General features: G+C 54.8%; 1 protein-coding gene and 1 pseudogene across 2 annotated transcripts; both read right to left on the reverse strand.

The window, feature by feature from the left end:
- Positions 1-279: 279 nt before the first annotated feature.
- On the reverse strand, positions 280-15,577 carry Inppl1 (inositol polyphosphate phosphatase like 1). Of its 2 annotated transcripts, none has more exons than XM_023702094.1 (29): positions 15,373-15,577; positions 14,046-14,447; positions 11,337-11,400; positions 11,092-11,242; positions 10,766-10,886; positions 10,474-10,614; positions 10,201-10,294; positions 10,009-10,098; positions 9,752-9,850; positions 9,497-9,647; positions 9,311-9,417; positions 8,885-8,987; positions 8,607-8,803; positions 8,238-8,355; positions 7,578-7,674; positions 7,048-7,186; positions 6,830-6,929; positions 6,645-6,733; positions 6,302-6,383; positions 6,082-6,171; positions 5,461-5,574; positions 5,229-5,317; positions 4,605-4,692; positions 4,353-4,508; positions 4,037-4,115; positions 3,806-3,946; positions 1,431-2,115; positions 1,102-1,238; positions 280-1,005 (listed from the first exon to the last, which is right to left on the reverse strand). In XM_023702094.1, the coding sequence occupies exons 2-29, from the start codon at positions 14,240-14,242 to the stop codon at positions 915-917; spliced, it is 3,810 nt and encodes a 1,269-aa protein (XP_023557862.1). In that variant the 5' UTR covers positions 14,243-14,447; positions 15,373-15,577; the 3' UTR covers positions 280-914. The 2 variants fall into 2 exon arrangements, with proteins under 2 accessions (XP_023557862.1, XP_004642004.1); XM_004641947.2 differs by lacking the exon at positions 15,373-15,577 and adding an exon at positions 15,180-15,280.
- A 419-nt stretch (positions 15,578-15,996) lies between these two features.
- The window catches only part of LOC101571290, a 22,424-nt pseudogene continuing 19,508 nt past the window's right edge, over positions 15,997-18,912 (reverse strand).

Genomic DNA, 18,912 nt, shown 5'->3' on the forward strand with positions numbered 1-18,912 from the left:
GTTTTCGCCGGGATGACATGCAGCTGAGGGGCCCCACGGCTCAGCTTCCCTCCCGCGGCCTCCCAGCCCTAGCACAGCGGGCGGACTTGGTAGAAGCGGAGAGGTGCTGCGGAAACGAACGAAGGGTTTCCGTTTTCCTGATTTTTGGTCTTTTCTTTGAAAACTTGTAATTTATTGAGGTGATTTTGCTCAACCCAAATAAAACTTAATTTATTGAAGACATCAACGCCAGCAGCCCTTGAGTACCCAGGGCGGGAACGGGCTGCTAGCGAGAACCCTGTCTCCTGTGGTCCTCGTGATCAGCCTGGGTCTCTGCCATTTCACGCGGGAACGCGCTCGTAAGGACAAGGAGACAGCGAGAAATAAGCAAACGCACTTTATGGCGAGGTCTGCCCCGCCCCCAACATTCAGGCGCTCTCCCACCCCAAACCCACACGAAAAAGCTTAAATAAACCCCAGCCCGATCCTCGGGCTCTTCCTTCATTTCCGGACGGATATCCCGGGAGCAGGACTTGCAGAAGGTCCCAAAAGACCTCTTCCCTGTGGTGCAGGCCCGGGTGAGTGTAGCAGAAACAGCGGTGAAAATAGGGGACCCAGACATACCCAGCTACCCCACATCTACCCTCAGGGCTGTGAAGAGAGTTCGGGAGAAGGCCTGCGCCAGTGAGCGATGGTACTTTTCCTTACTCATTGCAGCAGGCTACCGACATCCTCAGCCCCAGATCTGAAAGCTGGGGAGGGCGGGAAGGATGTCCTATCAGGGCCTGCCAAATAGCTGGGCCGTGGGGAACGCACTTCCCCAATAAATAGAGAGGTACTACTCTGCTCCTTACAACTTTTCAACAACAGGACTGCTCCGGGCCTTCCTAGATGGGGAGGGGCGCTGAGTTCAAAGCTTTGGGGAGCTTCCACTGTCACTTGCTGAGGTGCAGCGTGTCCAGAAGGAGGCGCTTGTGAGCCGGATCCTGCACCCCCGCCTCTTCCAGGTCCTCCTCAGTGATGTCACTATGGAAGAGGCATGAAGATGGGCTATAATAGGTGCCCAGGGGCCCGGAACTCCACCTTTGGGGCCACCCATTCCGTCCACCTCCAGCTCCCCACCTGAGAAATTCTAGGTCATCCCAGCCATTGTGCACCAGGCCCTCTTCATAGCGCTCCAAGCCAATAGCCCGCAGCCAGGCACCCATGCCTGCCTCACCCAGGCCGCCACCAGCCCGCCCAGCCTGTGGGAACGGAGCCTGAGGAAAAAGGGCATGTAAAGTGTTAAGAACAGCATGGAGGCAGTCTACTCAGGTGAGGGAAAGAGACAAAGGCCCAAGACTGGTGCCTGTAGCCCTCCCAGCTACACCTTGCTGCTCAACTAGGGGCAGGTGCTAAATATAGGGCTGAAAGGACCCCATTGGTGTGGAAGCCAGCCTGTATGCACACACCTCCTCTGCCAAGTCCTCCTGGATGCTCTCTCGGATCCGGGGAGGAGGAAAGCTGAGGGGCCGGCCATAGTCTGAGGGTAGCCCTCGGGGTGGCTGCAACTCCAGGGGGCCTGGGAGGAGCACTGAGCACCCAGGTCCAGGTCCAGGCCCAGCGGGAGCATACTCCACCTCGCTTAGTGTCTTGGCCATCTGCAGCACTGAGCAAGACCGGTCATCCCCACTCACTCTTTCCCCCAGGAAAGTGCTGGCAGGTGAAGGACCTGGAGGTAGTGGAGGCCTCGGATGCGCCTTAGGAGGTGGTGGGCCACGTGCCTCACCCCCACTGCGGCCCCTGGCTACAGGGGCTGACAAGGGATCCAGGCTGGGGGGCAGGAAGATGGCTGAGTCTGGCAGTGGTGGGGGAGGAAAATCTGGAGGGGGCAATGTTCCCCCAGAGTCCTCATCCGATGAGCTTCCCTCTCCCACTCGAGGGGGCCGGTGGCATCCAGGCTGTGGAGCAGGTACGGTGATAGACACTTTGTTCTTCGTGGCCAGTGGGACTGATGCCCTGGCAGGCGAGGGTGGCTCCAGAGGCAGCAGCTGGTGTGGGACCCCTTCAAGGACGTAGTAGGCAGGATTATTGAAACTGTTCTTGGGTGGGGCAGGTGCCCCCACTTCTGGCTCAGAAGCCCCTTCTGGCTTCAACCTAGATTTGGGAGGAGCAGGACTAGGTTAGGACCCTGACACTCAAGGTGAATACAAGATGCAAAGGAACTGGGTACGGGATCAAGAAGACAGAGTTCCTGGCCTGGGTGTGCACATGGCCTTACACAGCACTGGTCTCTCACATCCTGTTTCATTATCTCTAAGGGGACTGTGAGCAAGGTGGTGCATGCCTACAATCTCAGCACCCAGGAGGCAGAGGCAGGAGAAGCTCAAGTCTGAGGCAGCCTGGGCTACATGGGAGCTCAAGATCAGCCTCAACTACAAACCAATACCCTGTCTCAAAAAGCAGGCAAACAAAATGTAAAATAAAATAAAGCAGGGGGAACTGAAGGCATAACATTAACTTCCTTTCCTCACTTGATTGGATTCTCAGATTTTCCATGACTTTGCATAAACCCAAGTATAAATGGGTAAAGACAGAGGGGCTAGAGAGCGCAATAAAGGCCCCTGGGAGAGTGACAAGTGAGCTCTGGAATGCTTTCTAAAACAGTCTACTGCAGAATCTTAAGTGATTTCAGATAGTTTTATTCAAGCCCAAAGATGAAACAAGGTTTTAGGTTTGTGTCAAGATGTCCCCTTACTTTTAAATAGGACTTTTTTGAAGGTAGCTGAATCTATACTTGATCTTAGCCAAAAGGCCAAGAAGCAATAGGTAGCTGAATGTAGAATATGTGACTGACTCATAGTTCAATGCTGGGAATAAAGGTGGGTGACTGCTGGATCAGTCCACTGGTTGGACTGCACAGCCCTAATCCCAGAGGACTGGATAGAATGAAAGGGACAGAAAGAGGCTTCTCTCACGCACTGCTTTTGCTGTCTTTCCCCACCATGATTAGTTGTCCCGCTGTAGCCAGCTGATTATGAACCGAAACCTCTAGAAACTGGGAGCTAAATAAATCTTTCCTCCCTTAATTTTGAGTGTCAGGTATTTTGTCTCGGCCACAAGAGAAAAGTAACCAAGACACAAGGTGACTGATAATAGCTGAAGATGAATGAAAAAAAAAAAAAAAACAATCTGTACCTATAGGCTTTTATTTACACTTAAGCAAAAACCAGATCGCATCAGAAAGCAGGCCTGGCTTTCCCAAGGTATGACACACAGCACACTGGTAGCCCAGGACATGAATAGTTACTGTGTGGGAAAGAAGTTTCCTGGCTCATTAGGTTTGGGAAACTATATTAAACAGAGTTGAAGAGGCTTCCTTCCTGTCTACATGCTTGGAGCTTTCCCTAATACTAATATGCACCGGGAATATCTAAGAAAAGAATCCAGCAAGGAACGTTTCCCAAATTCATTTGACCACCAACCCATTTCCAGTGGAGGCTGTTGTAGGTCAGCACCCCGTGAGACACAACCCAGGAAATTGTATGCTAAGCAGTAACAGAAAGCTCACACTGGGTTAGCTACATGGAAAGAGCTGCTATTCTAAAAACAACTTCTACATCTACTCTTCAAGGCAGAATTGAGAGGAAAGTCTAGCCATGCTCCCTCTGACTCAGAGAGCCACACCTAGGGGAGGCCTGGCTGGCCACAGTAGCCTCAGGCACACAACCACAGTGCCTGCAGCCACAGAGTGCCAGAGCATGGAACAGAACAGACAATCCCCAGGACAGCCTGGCAATTCAGGCATGTGATGGGTAAAGTGGGGGACACAGGTCCTGCCTCTCACCTGGGGGTCAAGGGCTCCTCCCGGGGAGCTGCTCTGGGTGGGGCTGGGGGCCTCCCAGTTGGTGGTGGCTTCTCTGGCTCTTCAAATAACTTGGAGAGCGGGCAGGAGGCCTCTGCAGAGGCCGGCTTGCGGCTGCCTGACCTGCCAGGGACACACAGGAGAGATGAAGTGGGGCTGGTCAGAAGCCCCCACCCACCTTTCTATAGGACACCCCGTATAGCCCTAGCTCACCTAGGGTCATGGCTGCCTCGGGACACAGAGGGGACTTTGCTCTTTGCTCCTGCCTCATCCTTATCAATGCTGATCCACTCTGGGGGGAAGGGGGAAAGGAAAGGAAAGCTCAGAGGCAACCTGGGATCTTAGATCCCAGAGACTCACTGAGCCTGCCAGCCCCTTTCCAGCTATTCCTCAGGGCAGGCTTACTCACCGCCATAGCTATAAAACCACCAAGGATCCTGGGATCCAAACATGCTACCAGCCCTGCATCCTCCCCTCCTCCACCCCACCACACCACCCCCTCACATTCCAGCTCCCCCATGGAGCCCACCATAAAGCCGCTCACGGGTGCCCACACGCTCAGTGGGCACCCGCACCTTCATGGAGCCACGGATGTTGCCTGTCTCCTCGCCACGGTGGGACAGGAAGGTCAGGAACTGCTGAGCTGTGCTGCCAATCATGGACTTGAGTGCAACCACACACTCTCCTGAGGGGGGAATGGCACACACCAAGGAATTGCCCTCCTTTCCAAGGCCCCCCCCTGCCTGGTTTCCTGTACCCCTCAACATCCCTTGCCCCTCACCATAGGATTCGTAGCCATCCATGGACTTGACTGTGAGCAGGAGGTGCTGGTCCTGCAGGTACTCAATGTCAGCCAGGATTGGCTTGAGCTGTGAGCAGACAGGCCCAGGGAGGAATGAAGCCCGTGAGTGTCCTTCCGAGCCAACACTGCCCGATACTACTTACTCCCTGCCCCTGGACTCATCTTTGCTCACTTGCACTCAGCTCTAAAGGAAAGCCTCCAAATCCTTAATGTGGAACACACACCTGTGTGGGCCTTTCATAGCATTTGGCATCCCATACTTAATTTCCTGCAGCTTCAATGGCCAACACAGGTCCTTACATTCCCACTCAAGAAGTATGTACTGAACAAGTCACTGAACAAACTGCAACTTGGGTCCACACCTCTTGAATGATGCAAATATCCTCATTCTCACTCATGTCCAGCTTAAACAAATGCATGCAGACACAGACACAGAGAGAGAGAGACAGACTGACAGACACACACACACACACACACACACACACACACACACGCGTGCACGCCCTCCCAACTCTGTGCATCCTCCTCCCAGCCCAGGCTTCCCAGAGTGCTCTCCTTCCCCGATCTCTGTGTGTTAAGCGTGGCCCCTGCCTGCAGCCTCACCGTGGGCAGCTGGCGTGAGGACCACTGCACTTTGAGAAAGTTGATGTTGTCACTGCTCTGGGCATCATTCTCGAAGCTCTTCTTATACTCTGGGGGCGGGGAGAACCCAACTGAGAACCACTTCCCAACTCCCCTTCCTCCCCAGCTGGGGGCTGACTACACTGGGCTGCCTCTGGCCTCCTACCCTCCTGCCCTCCTTGCCCCACCCTCAGCCCAGCACCCTGCTGCTGACCCTCCAGACAAGTGGAATAAAACTCGATGAAGAACTTGGTGCGGCTGGCTGTCTTCACAATGGCTTCAATGCTCTCAAACTCAATATAGGCCTGGTCTGAAGTCTTCGAGAGCCCTGAAAGGGAAGGGAGGAACTGCAGACAGAAGCACTGAGAGGGCACAAGAGGAACCCAGAAGGAACAGGACAGAAAGAGTGAGCCCTGGTAGAACAGTAGGGAGGGCCTTGAGGGGACTCCCAATATCCCAAAGTGCAGACCCTGGAAAGGGCAAGGATGAAAGAACCACGTCAGAGAGGGTTAGGGGCCAGAATGCCATAGACTTGCCCCCTACCGATACTCCACAGCTCCAGGCATACTCGAGGGCACACATATGGATCCAGGCAGATAGACAGTGATATATTCACATTCGTGCACACACATGCACATACACACACAGCCTCACACCTCTCATGACAATTCAGGACACAGACACCCCCACACATTACATATTCTGGAATACGTGTTCATGCGTGCACACACTCACTCACATATCCTATGTATAGCCAAACCTACGCACATCCCTAGGCCACCACCAGTGCCCACCCAGACAGCTGCCAGCATCCTGACCACATCCAAATAGTCACCTTTCTTGGAGATGAACTGGGAGGTAACTCCAACCTCAAATGTTCCAAACACCGGGGAATGGTCACTGGTGACAATGTCATCAGTACAACCTGGGCAGGGGACAGGATTGAGTGTTCAGGGGAAACTTCCCTACTTTCTGCTCCCCACTCCCAAAACTAGGGTAGAGTCAGAACAACGACCATCCGTGATCTCCCATCACCCTGCTCAGGAAGCTCTGACCATAGGAGTTGCAGATGATGTGGGTTTCAGGGTAGGATTTCCACAGAATCCGGTCACACCACGACGGCACGTTGGTCCGGACCTGAAACAGGAGGTGGCAGCACAGGCTGAGGTGAGAGCTTCAAACTCCTGGCATGAGCCCCACCCAAGCTAATAATGCCCATACCTCCTTACTGGACCTTCACAACCACTTCCCTCCTTTGATCCCCACAATACTCAGAAGGCCTCAGGGAGGCTACGTGAGACAAGAGTGGTAACCCCAGACACCCCACACACACTCCTGAATCACTGCAGGCCTCAGGATTGCCCAAAGCCCATTCCATTTTTTTTTTTTTAAACTCACCCCAGTTGGCTTCTGTTTGTGCCAAGCATATGTGTCCCGGGAGCCCCGCTCATAGCGGTAGGTAGGTGGGAAGGAGATTTCCTCCTCACCTAAGCAGAGCAGGGGACAGGGTGGGTTCAGGGTCCCAAAGATCTAGGAGTACTTCAAGCCTCCAGGGCGCTCAGGAACCATATGCTTCTACTCACTGAATCTAAGGAAGACCTTGTGCTTCTCCCGCTCCAAGTTGAGCTGGTCCACCCTGAGCAGGGGTTCAAATTCTTTCCTGCTGATGTAGTTCAGGATCTCCTGGGTGGGTGGGTGGGTGGGTGCAGATGCTACAGGCTTGCCTCTGAATGAGCGGGGGAACTAACAGCCCTTTTAGCCTCTAACCTTTCCACTGACACCCGCAGGGCTCTGCACACACCTGGATATCCATGTCTAGACGGTAGTTGAGGTCCCCAAACCAGAAGAGGTGAGTAAAACGCAAAGAGATGTCAAAGGCACTGAGCTGCCTGTCACCCAGCGAGAGCAGCCGCAGGATGTCCAGGTAGTTCTGATTCCGCCTACAGTAGGAGAGAGAGGCAGGTCTCCAGGGTCAAGAGCAAGGATCAGGTAAGAAGTGTCAGGGCTCAGGGATGGGACAGGGATCAGGGTCCCTGGGGGCAGTGCAAGGAATCAGGGACAAGATCAGGGTTAGGAGTAAATACAGGGGGGCCAGGAAGATATTTCAGTGTCATAAGCGTCTGCCTGCCTGGCTAGCATAAAGTCCTGAGTTCAAACGCTGATACCCTCCCAAAAAGGACTAAACAGAAGGGCCTTGAGTTGGGATAAAGCAGGGGAAGGGCACTCTAGGGACAGGGATGTAAGGGGCTAATGACTGAAATATGGGAAAGGGGAGAAATTAAGGTGAAGGGAGGGAAAGGACACAGACACCACCAGGAAGGTGGCCCTCACCGCGCAGTCTTCTCATTTCCCGAGGTAAGATGGCAATTCACAAAGCCAAAGGAGGTGCCATTGAACATGAAGGACACACCCACAGCTCCCTTGTTCCCTGTCAGGGCAAGCAAAAGAGGAATGTATGCGTCACCAGCAGAGGGCTCCCAACTCTGCCCTCTACCCCACAACGGAGCAGTGAGGGCACCCTTCCTACCCAAGGCGAGTAGGCCTCTGCACACACACTCACACCTGCCCGGGGCACATGCAGTCTGTCTGGAGGCCCTGAGTCTGTCTGCTTTCTGTGAGCAGGGCCCCTGAAGATGAGAGGAATCCCAAAGGTGCAGATTCTGAGTGCTTCATCCTACAGGAGGCCTGGACTGCAAAGCAAGAGACCTCAGCACTGTGCCTGCCTCCTCTACTTACTTCTCTGTGGACTTTGGACATGCCACTCTACCACTCTGGGGTTGAGTTTTATTATCTATCACATGGGGATAATTAATCTGGCCTTGCCTTCAGGGCAGAGCTGGAAGAAATTTAGATGTATAAATTTCAAAGTACCCTATATGTGGGAAAGCTGCCCTATATGTGGGAAACCACCTAAGAGACCCTGGGTTGAAAGAGGCAGAAGGCATGGGTAGAGGGAGCCCATCTCTTCTGGAGCCCACCTGCAGTGCTTACCCAGAGTGTTGGCAATGCCAGTCTTCACACTGGACGTACTGACGTGGCTGATACGGTTCTCATGCTCTGGCTTAACCAGCACAGCTACTTTGATGTTCCACAGTGACTGCATGGCAATCTGGGTAGAGAAGGTGGGGTCACTCATCTTAGGCTGGGGTCCCTGTCCATCTCCCCCAGTCCTTAATCTAGACTGTTTTGTCAGTACAGGGTAGGAAGTCTTGTCCTGACCAGAGAGAAACAGGCCCTTCTGTGGCATGAAGGACTCAGGTTTGAGCTCCCAAAAGATGTGCCCAGGGACCAGTCATGCTGCACTCCCCAGGTCATCCACAAAGCGAGGAAAGGGGACTGGATGAGAGTATACCCCCTCACCGGACGGTAATCCAAATCCGTAAGCTCCTTGAGGCCCCCTCGAAGTAGATCCAGCCACTCCCGGTCACCCACAGAGTTCTCCTGAGTCCCAAAGACATAGATATCATGGGGTATAGCCACCGTGACCTCATCTAGGGTCTTCCCCAGACCTTTTGATGTGAACCAAGATGTGGAGTTCTTTGGAGGTGGCACACTTCCTAGGAGGGGGGAATGGAAAGGTTAGGCCCCTGCTCCAGGACTATCTCCCCATCCTACCACAGCCCCAGCCTGGGCCTGACCCATGTTCCAGGTGCCTATGAAGACTGAGATCATGTCAGGTTCATCCTGCTTGGAGTGCTTGTTCTTCATGAGCTGCAGCAGCTGGCAAAAGGCCTCCCGTTTCTGAGGGGAGAGCAGCTAGTCAGGAGCAGGTAGCCAGGAATACCACCCCCAAGTCCACAGCGATACCCTGCTAGATGGCCGTATCTCAAGGGGAAGATTGTTTCTATCTGGCTTCCTTCCATGCATCCACTGCCCAAGTATGTGGCAGATGCTCAGTGAGTGAGGACCTGAGTCCACCTGCTCTCAATACCCTCAATCCCACCAGGCTCTCTCTAGCCAGGAAGCATGACACACCCACACCATGGGTTCTCTCTCCTCTCACCCAGGAGGAAACACCCAGCAGGGACCCAGTACTCCCTAGTCAGGCCCAGCCTGCTGCTTACCCGGGCGCTGACAAAGATAAAGTCCTTGCGCTGTGTCCGGTCCTTCTCCTTTTCAAACACAACTCCCAGCTTGTTCTGGACACGCTGGGACTTAATGAGCTGCCGGACTAGAGGACGAAGGACAAGTCATGCAAGTCTGCCCCTTGAGCCTAGCCTGCCCCTCTCCCAGGTCTGGTCCTGGCTTACTGCGGTCATGTGTGAAGGTTGTCCAGTCCTCCTGAGAGTCCCGCTGTCTCCGCAGCAGCACCAGCCGCCCACCCTCCACATCCACACTCAGCGTGAACTTCTGTGACTTCCCAATCTTTGTCAGATCTCCCAAGGTCACATCTAGCTTCACCTGTACAACAGGAGGTGGAGAGGCTGCTGACAAGACTGTGGGGCAGGCAGCACCCCTCTTACTTCCAATAGCCCTTTGCCCAGGAAAGCCCTCAGGCCATGTACCTCAAAGGACTGCACTGGGATGGTCTTGGCCTTTCGTGTGGATGGCTGCAGCGGAGCCGGGGGTGCTGTGGAGCTCATGTCCTGTAGTGCCTTCAGGGCCTGGCCAAGGGCAAGACCAGGTCAGGGGACACACAGAGAGGGGACAGCTGACACTGGAGTCAGAGCTAAACTGGAGGTGTAGGGCTGAGATCAGGACTAGGCCAAGGGGCGTGGTCAATGACTAGAAGATCAGGGGCCAGATGGGGGTCACAGTCTACCTTCTTCTGGATCCCTGAGAGGAAGTCCTTCAGCACTGACAGCTTCAGCACCAGGCTCTCTAGTTCCTGCTCCCCCGTCTGTGATGGGCTCTGAGGGAAGGGAAGCAGGCTTGCACATGAGGCTGCTAGGCAGATGCCCCCAACCAGGCCCAGAACACAAGCCCACCTCCTAAAGGCCTCTCCGAGTCCCACCTGCTGCTGCAAAAGGCGGGTCACCATGGGTGAGCTCTGCTGGTCAAACACCTTGGACAGGATCTCTAGGCCCGATAGTACCTTGTCCACCTCACTAGGGGAGAGAGCAGATCAGAACTGCCCACCCAGCATTAGCCCAGAGAGGGAACTGAGCAGGATGCTTCCACCTTTAGCATAGGGACACCAGGGAACAGTAGAGGAACTCAGAAAACAGTGGCTAAGTCACCATTCAGAGCCAGAGGCCAGAGTGACCCTGTGTTATATGTCAGTTACCTGTGCAGCCTCCTGCATGAAGTGACGAGAGTACGGGTGAGGTGGGGTAGGTTGCTGGCTCCACCCCGCACAGCCTCCAGGTCCAGCCCGTAGCTGCCCTTCAGATACTCGTGTGAGACAGTGCTCAACCCGTTGGGAGCGCTTGAGGAAGGTGGTAAGAATTACTGGAGGTAATTCTTAGCACCCCAACCCATTCCTAGTGTGCGGGGGGGCCTCCCAGCCACTAACAGGAAAACATTTCTCAGAAGAGAAAGGAGTTTTCTACTTAGCAGAGGGGCCTAGGTGGTCTCACCTGTCAGCAGCTGAAGCTGTGGGAGTCTCAGGGGGTTGCAAGGGGCAGCTAGGCCCCATGGGGGCTGAAATGCTAGTGGAGCCAGAGCGTGGGGGCAGTGGGGGCTTCTCGTCCTCCCCATCTGTGGATAAAGGTCAATGGGACAATAGTTGGGGCCTCTATCCCTCAGTGGTATGAGACAGGGTAAAACATAGTTATCAGCGACTTGCATGGAAAAGGGGGTAAAGGGCTGGAGAGTATGAGGAAGGGAAAGAGGGGCTTAGGGAGGGAAGAGTGGCAGGGGTGGAGGCACAGAAGGGATGCTCATACTGCTGGGAGGACAGCACCTGAGGCATCCCGGTCATCAGGCAGGTCCGGTTCTCTCTCGCCCTCTACAGGCAGCAGCAGGGCACACACTAGGCCCTGGTTGGGCTGAGCATACAGTCCAATGAGCTCACCCAGTGTCTGGAAGCGGCGCACTGGCACACCCTGCGAGGTCTGCAGGCCAGGAGGACAGGAGGAAGGGTCAGCCAGAGGCTCCTCCAGGCCACTGGCTCAATGGAAGTCAATGCACAAGGCTTCAAGATCCTACCTGCACAGCCAGAAAGTCTTCCCCATCAGGCAGAATACGGTATGTGTGCACATGCTTTTGATACCTGATGACAAGGCAGGGGTCAGAACCTGTCACCCCCAAGTTGGTCTGATCTCCAAAATACCTATTCCTGCTCTGCTACCAGGTTCAGCAATCCAACCCACTCAGCTTGGATTCCCTAAAACCACTCTACCCACGCTGTACAGGATTAATGATGGGGCCAGTGACTTCTTCCCTCCTAGTGCTGCCAATGAGCACAGGAATGACCAACACCCCTCCCCCAGATCTACACAGCCTCTACACCCATGGCAAGGCTGCAGGGCGAAGGAACCTGCAGGGCCAGGGAAGCAACAGGCAGCTCTTTTGTGGCCTCCACAGCTGTCCAAACAGCCCCTCTGGGTTGTGGTACCAGTCTGGGCCCCCCGCCAGAGTAAGAATCCTCAGAAGCCTGGTTAGCCTGTTGGCGTGCACGGTAATACGCTAACACACATGTGAGCCTCTGTCTGTGTTTATGTTGGTGTCTGGTTCTGCTGGTGTTGGCTGTGTCTGAGGCAGTCCTGCTGGTGACTGCAGGGCATCACCCTCCTGCTTATCCCAACCCCAGGCTCCAGGAAACTGGTGACCCAGGGAGGCCTCCTATGGGAGACCCAACTTCTAGAACCCCAAGCTGAGGAGGGGCAAGAAGGGTGTTGACAGATGGCAGCAGCAGCTGAGCAGGTGACAGCTGAGCCAGGCACACTCGGTGGGGGATGGAAGGTTGTCTCTGCCTCCATACCTCAAAAGGCCCCAGGGCTTACATGTATGCTCAGCAGGAAGTGGGTGCTGGCCCCAGAGGGGACAAATACCACAAGGCCACTCTCTTCCCTCATGTTAGATACCAGGGGCTCTGTTGGCTGCTTTTGCTGGTTATGTTACAGACTGTGGGTCAATGTTTGTTAATAATAATAGCATCCATTAACTGAACTGCAGTTCTATGACAGACTGGGTACTCCATGTCCCACTCATTGCACTGAATTCTCATGTTCTGAAGCATATACTATCAACTCCCATAGTCCAAATAGAGAAACTGAGGCCCAAAAAAGGAAAATGATTTGTTCAAGGTCACAGAGCAAGCAAAGGCAAAGCTGGGATTGAAAACCAGGGCAGGTGCCAGGGCCTACACCCTGAGCTTCTGTCAGACTGCCCGTGTCCTTCAGGGTAGAGGTGTGTTGAGTGTCACTTGTATACATGCAGTTTGTATATAGGTAAGCACGCATATATTTGTTTAGGAAATATAAGACTCCACCCACTTTTTATCCCTAGCTCAGGTTCCTGAGATACAGGGAGCAAGCTCAGTCAGCTGGCAAAACCAAACACCCACCTGCCCTCCCCCAACCACCCCAATAGACCTTTCAGGCCATCTATGTCTTCCCCTGGCAATGAAACCAAGGATTCTCCCCTTAATGGGACAATAATGCTCCTCACCCAAACACAGGCCCCAGCTGTCCCCCCACCATTCAACAGCTGACCGTGCACCTGCCTCCATCCCCTCCTAATTAGGGGATGTGTCTCAGAGGGGGCTGGGAGGTAGGTCTCCTGGCAAAGTCACTGGCCTATGATGGCCTCCAGTCCCACTGCACTGAGCCCCAGACTTGGAGCAGAAACAGATCTGATTCTTCACCAGATCAAAGGCCTAGCTGGATCTTCTCTGCCTTTCTACTACTAACATGCTGGATAACAAAATCCTTGGACTATCTTGGGCAATGTTGGCACTTGGGCACTCGAGTTTCCCTACTCCCTATTTGCCAGGGGCATCATCTCAGTTGTGATAACCAAAACCACCACCACCACCCCCCCTCTAGGCCAATATACTACAATCTACAAGGATGTCAGGAAAACAATTAAGGGGCAGGAGTTTGGGAAAGGGGTTCGGGAAGTAAAGAACAAAACTAAATCTGAACAAAGCAGCTCCAGAAGCTTTCCATTTATTCCTCCCCACCAGACCAGAAGCCCAAAGAAACATGCTCAGTGTCAGACTGTGAGGCAGCCTGTACAGGTCAGGGAGAACATTGCAAAATTGAAAGTACAAACTCACCCAGCACCAGGAGCACATCACTGACAGGACCAGGCCCACTCAGAACTGCCAAGTCTAGCTCCACACTCAGCACTCATAGCTCAGGGCTGGAGCTGCCAAATCACTGGGGCTCAAGGCCAGAGCCTGGGCACACTCAACTCATTGATTCATGAATAATGGCATGGCTCCCTACAGCAGCACCCACCCCTGACAGCACAGCCAGGCAGACCCAAGGTGTTCCTACCTGGGCGCACAGAACAGACCTCTAGAGAAGCGACTGGGCATCCTAACACCCTCTGCCCTAACAGCCCCCACCGCCCTCCCTCTCTAAGGGAACAGAACTGCGTTCACTGAGGCATGCACACCCTCATCAATTCCACCTGAAGCTGCTGCGGTGGTCGCCCAGGGTCTGCCTGCATTTTTTCCCATCACAAACACCATAGCCCCACAACCCCACATAGTCTGCCCTCAAGTCCGAAGAAAGGGTTTCCAGACACAACAGGAAGGAAGTGCCCCCTGTACACTTTCCCCAGGAAAAGCCCAGCCCCCCACATTGGGGTTGGAGGCGGGACTGACGGCCCACTGCCCAGTCACTAGACCCTGTCCCCCTACTCCTGGCAAACCGGGCGATGCCCCCACCCCCCTGCCCGACTCACAGCACGCAGAGCGCGAAGGCCCCCGCCACGCTCTCGCTGTCTCGGACCAGGAAGCTGCCATCACGGCCCGCCCGGGCCAACAGTTCCTCGGCGGCAGCGCGGCTCAGGTCGCGGTGGTACCAGGAGGGGGCCTGGCTGCCCAGCGCGCCCCCGGGTGCCGTACCGCTCAGGCCCGGCGTCCCGCACGCCGAGGCCATGGCCCACGCAGGGCTCAGCGCCGCCTGCTTCTGTCGGCCCGCGCCATCCGTCCCGGGAAGCTACGGGCCGAGGCTGGGGCCGCGTTCGGCTCCCGGGCCTGGGGCTCCGCAGACCTGACCGAGCCGCGACTCGGGGCGCCGCGCTCCGGCGCGCAGGCCGCCTGGTTCGCTGCGCAGCCGCCGCCGCCTGCAGCGCTGGCCGCAACTTGAAGAGAAAGAAAAGTTTGTTCAGGAGCGGCGGGGGAGGGGCGGGCACCGAGCGCGGAGCCGGGAGGCCCCCTCCCCCTCCTCGGCCCGCGGCCCGACGCCCCTGCCCCCAACCTCTGCTCGCAGGACGACGCCTCATAAGTTCCACAATGGTCTTGCACCCCCTCCGAGGGCACGTAGTCCCCAATCCCCGCCGGCGCCCGCGCCCAAGTACCCATTCTGCGTCCCGACACTGTGGTGACCCAGCACCCCAGGGACAACTCAACCCTCTTAATAGTCGCAAAGAGATGACTCCGTAGACCCTCCCCATAAAAGTCTGATTCCATCCCAAACCTGTTCCACTCGACGCCCCTACTGACTCACGGCATTGGGGTTTTCAAAAGAAGGATCCCGGTTGAGCCTCCCCTCCACCATCCAACTGCCTCGAAATCCAGCCCCTTCTAAGACTGAACCCCCAAACTATTAAGCGTCTGTCGCCCGACAAGTCCCGCGGGGCATCTCCCTGCACACCCCGACGAGGTGCAAGGTCCTCGAGCCCCCCACGCGTGGCCCCGCCAGCCCGGCCAAGTTCCTTGGCACCCACTCCACACACCCGCAGGCCGGGGCCTTTGGGGTTCAGCAGTGCAAGACGCGAAGGTCCCTCGCACCCATCCAGAAGGGCGCTCCGACATCTACCCCCCTACCCGCCCTCCGCCTCTCCCCAGCGCCACGGCCGCCGCGCGGACCCCACCTCAGGGGCTGCTCGCGCGCCTCCCGCCTCGGGGAAGCGGCCCCGGCCTCCCGGCGGCCACTTAAGATGGCCAGCGCCGCCGCCGCACCCCCGCGCCTTCCGCCCCGCCCGCCGCTCCGCCCCCGCGGCTCCCCCGAGCCGGGCAGCTCCGCGCCCTCCTAGCCGGCCCGCGTCCGGTCCCGGAGCCGCTCACCGGCCGAGGGCCCTCAGCCGAGCTCCCTGCACCTCCCGGAGCCTCGGCTTCCCGCCCTGTGCAATGGGGATAACGTTACGGGGCCGACTCAATGGGACTCTGCTCGTAACGCGCCGGGGGCGGGGCCTGGCATCCAGGGAGCGATCCCGGACGGCGGCTATTTTTATTATTAATTAAGGAGTAACGAAGGTGACAGCTGTGTAAACTGTAAAGCGCGGTCGCGGAAGGAATGGGTATTATTAGCACCGCCCCCGCCCCTGCTACTCCCTCCGAGTCAACAAACTTGCGCCTCCGCGGGCGAGCAGCCGAGGAGGGCCCTCCCACCTACCCTGGGGCGGAAGGGGGACGCGGCCGCCGGAAAGGGGGCGGAGCCCGGGGCCCGGCCCCTCCCCCAAGGAAAGACGGAGCGGCGGCGCCGTCTCCGGGAGCCCTCTTCCTGCCCCGCCCTCCGCCCCCAGCTCCTTAAAGGTGCAGGCCTCGAGCCCGGGGCCCTAGGTGCCAACTGCCAGGCAGCTGTCGGAGCATCTCTGTACTATGGGAAAGTACTTGCACTTTGCTAAATTGAACTAACTGTCTGAACCCGGGTCTATCCTGAAAAGCTTTCCCCATTTCAAGTAGCATAGGCTACTTGAAACACCTGCAACAAAGTCAGCAGGTGTCAGAGGAGGGGAAGGCTATGTGGCGCCTTCCAGACTAGATAAGTACAATAAAAGTTCTACCACCGACGGTCTCTAGATCCCGCTAGGAACCCAGTAATTCATCCTCCAATCTATGCCCAGCTTCCCCGATCAGTAAGCGGGAAAGTGAGACCGGTGGGGAGGGTGGGAAGACCTGTACTAGAAGTCCACACCTGGGCTTCTAGTCCCAGCAGGGGGATTCCCCATACCCGGGCCTCACCTGACAACGGTTGAGGGTGTGAAGACAGACTTTCCCAGTGGAGCAGGTGAAGCAGGAGACCTAGAAATCAACACAAGCCCCGCTCCTGAAGGCTGTGCAAAGATAGAACAACTCCAAAATCAGTCTCTCTACCAGTCCGGGGGACAAATCCTGGGTTCTACCTCGGGGAAGCCCTAAGAGTTTCCAACCCTCTTTCAGCCTTACCTCTAAAACTCAGCCGCAGGCCAGTTACACGCTCTTTGCGTTTTCCCTCTTCAGGATTCACCCAGGTTGTCTCCTCAGTTGGCTCTCATCCCGTCTGAGGGTCTCAAGCCTTGACTCTGTCCTTTCCATCCACACCTTGTTAAGCAGTGAGCCACGGCTTTCCCACCCACTGAGAATCCAGAGCCCTCCCTTAACTCCATTCCCACCTTTCCTGTTGCAGAGCTGATAGGAGTGGGGCTGGAGCCAATGTAAATGTGTCCTGAACTTGGCTCTCAATAGGCTCCCTGAGGGTGGTTAATGTAGTGCAGGTTCAGGGCTTACTGTGCTTCCTAGGTAATAGCCCCTTCGCATTTCACAAGTCTGAGGGAAAGATTATGAGCCTCAATTCATTGAGAAAACTAAAATTTACAGTTGTTTTCACATTTACAAGGTTAGTGGAAGAGCTGGGCACGGTGGTGCACCCTTGTGATCTCCATTCAGGAGACCATGCAGGAAGATTACTGCAATGTCAAGGCCAGCCTGGGCTACATAGTGAGTTCAAGACCAATTTGAACTATATATCAAAACCTTGTCTCAAATAAAAACACGCCTGCTTTGGCAGATGCAAGGACCAGGGTTCAATCCTGGCCTGCCATGCTGGCTTCGCCCCCAGGGCATGTTGAGATGACAATTGAGACTGGGCATGATGGCAAGTGCCTGTAATCCCGGTGCTTGGGAGGCTAAAAACAGGAGGATCACTGAGTCCAATCTGTGTAGTTAGACCCTGTAGACCCTGTACTAAATACATAAAATTAAAAAAAAAAAAAAAAAAAGGAAAGAAAGAAAAACAGCCAGGCATGGTGGTTTACACCCGTAATCCCAGCACTTTTGAGGCTGATGCAGGAGGACACCTGCAAATTCAAGACTAGTATTAGCTACCCAGTGAGTTCAAGGCCAGCCTGAACTACATATGGAAACCCTGTCTCAAAAAAGAAAGAAAAATGGGCCAGGGAGATGGAATAAGCACTTCTCTGGCAAGCACAAGGGCCTGAGTTCAATCCCCAGCTCCGCAAAAAAAAAAAAAAAAAAAAAGTTTGTGGCAGAGTCAGGATTCAAAGTCAGTTGTTCAAATTTGAAGGAATCAAAAAACTATGAGGGTCTGTCTGTCTCTGATCCACCCACAAATTCACAACCAAAATAATTCATCAGAGGGCCAGCGAGCCAGCTCAGTGGACTAAGCACCTGCTTAGGCAAACTCAGGGACCAGGGTTCAATCCCAGCACCACATGATATGCCAGCTACGCCCCTGCCCCGCCCCCACGTGGGCTGAGCCAGCCATTGAGACTTGGCCTGGTGGCACACACCTGTAACCCCAGTGCTAGGAAGACTGAAAACAGGAGGATCACTACAAGTGCATGAGACCCTATACCAAATACATAAAAAAAAAAAGAAATTAAAAATTTTTAAAAGCTTCATCACACAGGTATTCCACAGATTTATTAGAACTGACTGTTGGGAAGAGCCTGCTTCAACATGTTTTTAGGAATTCTGGGAAGATAGAGTGGTGAGCTTCAGAGAAAGATCCTCTCTAAAACTGGGTGTCCAGATGCTAGAATGTAGCAACATGAAGAAGGAGGAAAGATCAGAAGCAAGAATGGAATCCCTCATATACAAATAAGAATGAAAAAGAAAAAGACTCAATGAAGAAAGAGGTGGCAGGCAGCGCTTTCTCCCTGAGCCCAGACTCACTACGCGAGAGGGATGGCTTGACCCTGCAGACACAGGGTGAATATTGGCAACCTCGGAGGCCTCCACAGAGTGATGCACCAGTGGAACGAAGCAGTGAATGCAGAGGACTGCAGTGGCTGATGAGTTACACATTCCCCAAGGGTCCAACTGAGCTCAGAACACTGCAGGTTGGCTCCACCTAGTGGCTCCCAGGGTCAGGGTGAGGCTGCCCAGTTCAGCTACCTGGAAGCACCTGGAGGCACAGGCTGAGGAAATCAGGCTCCAGCCTTACAGCCAGGAACCAGCCTGAACTTAGTGGAACTAAAGGCGCAGGCTTGCTGGAATTACCCACTACCCCACCGTGAAAGCTGTGTTTGGCTTGTGAGATTAATGAACTCAAGGCCCAGGGAGACAGCTCAGTAGAATAAGTGCCTGCCTAGCAAGCACAGGGTCCTGAGTTCAATCCCTGGTACAGGGAAAAAAAAAATGTTAATCAACTCGGATCTCAGCTCTGTCTGCCTATTTTGTCTACCAATGACAGCAGAGACATACCTTGAAGTAGACATTTGTTTCTTATTCTTCCCCCCCCCCCCGTTTTGTTTTGGTTTGGCTTGATCCATTTTGTCTTGATTGTAGGAAACTAGCCTTCATCGTTCAGGTCCTTGTTCCACATACCACTTATAGGAAACCAGCCCTACTCAGGTCTTCCCCTTCTGGGGGCCACTGTTAACA

This window comes from Octodon degus, unplaced genomic scaffold (assembly GCF_000260255.1).
Source record: "Octodon degus isolate 3935 unplaced genomic scaffold, OctDeg1.0 scaffold00146, whole genome shotgun sequence".
In the NCBI taxonomy this organism is placed as follows: domain Eukaryota; kingdom Metazoa; phylum Chordata; class Mammalia; order Rodentia; family Octodontidae; genus Octodon; species Octodon degus.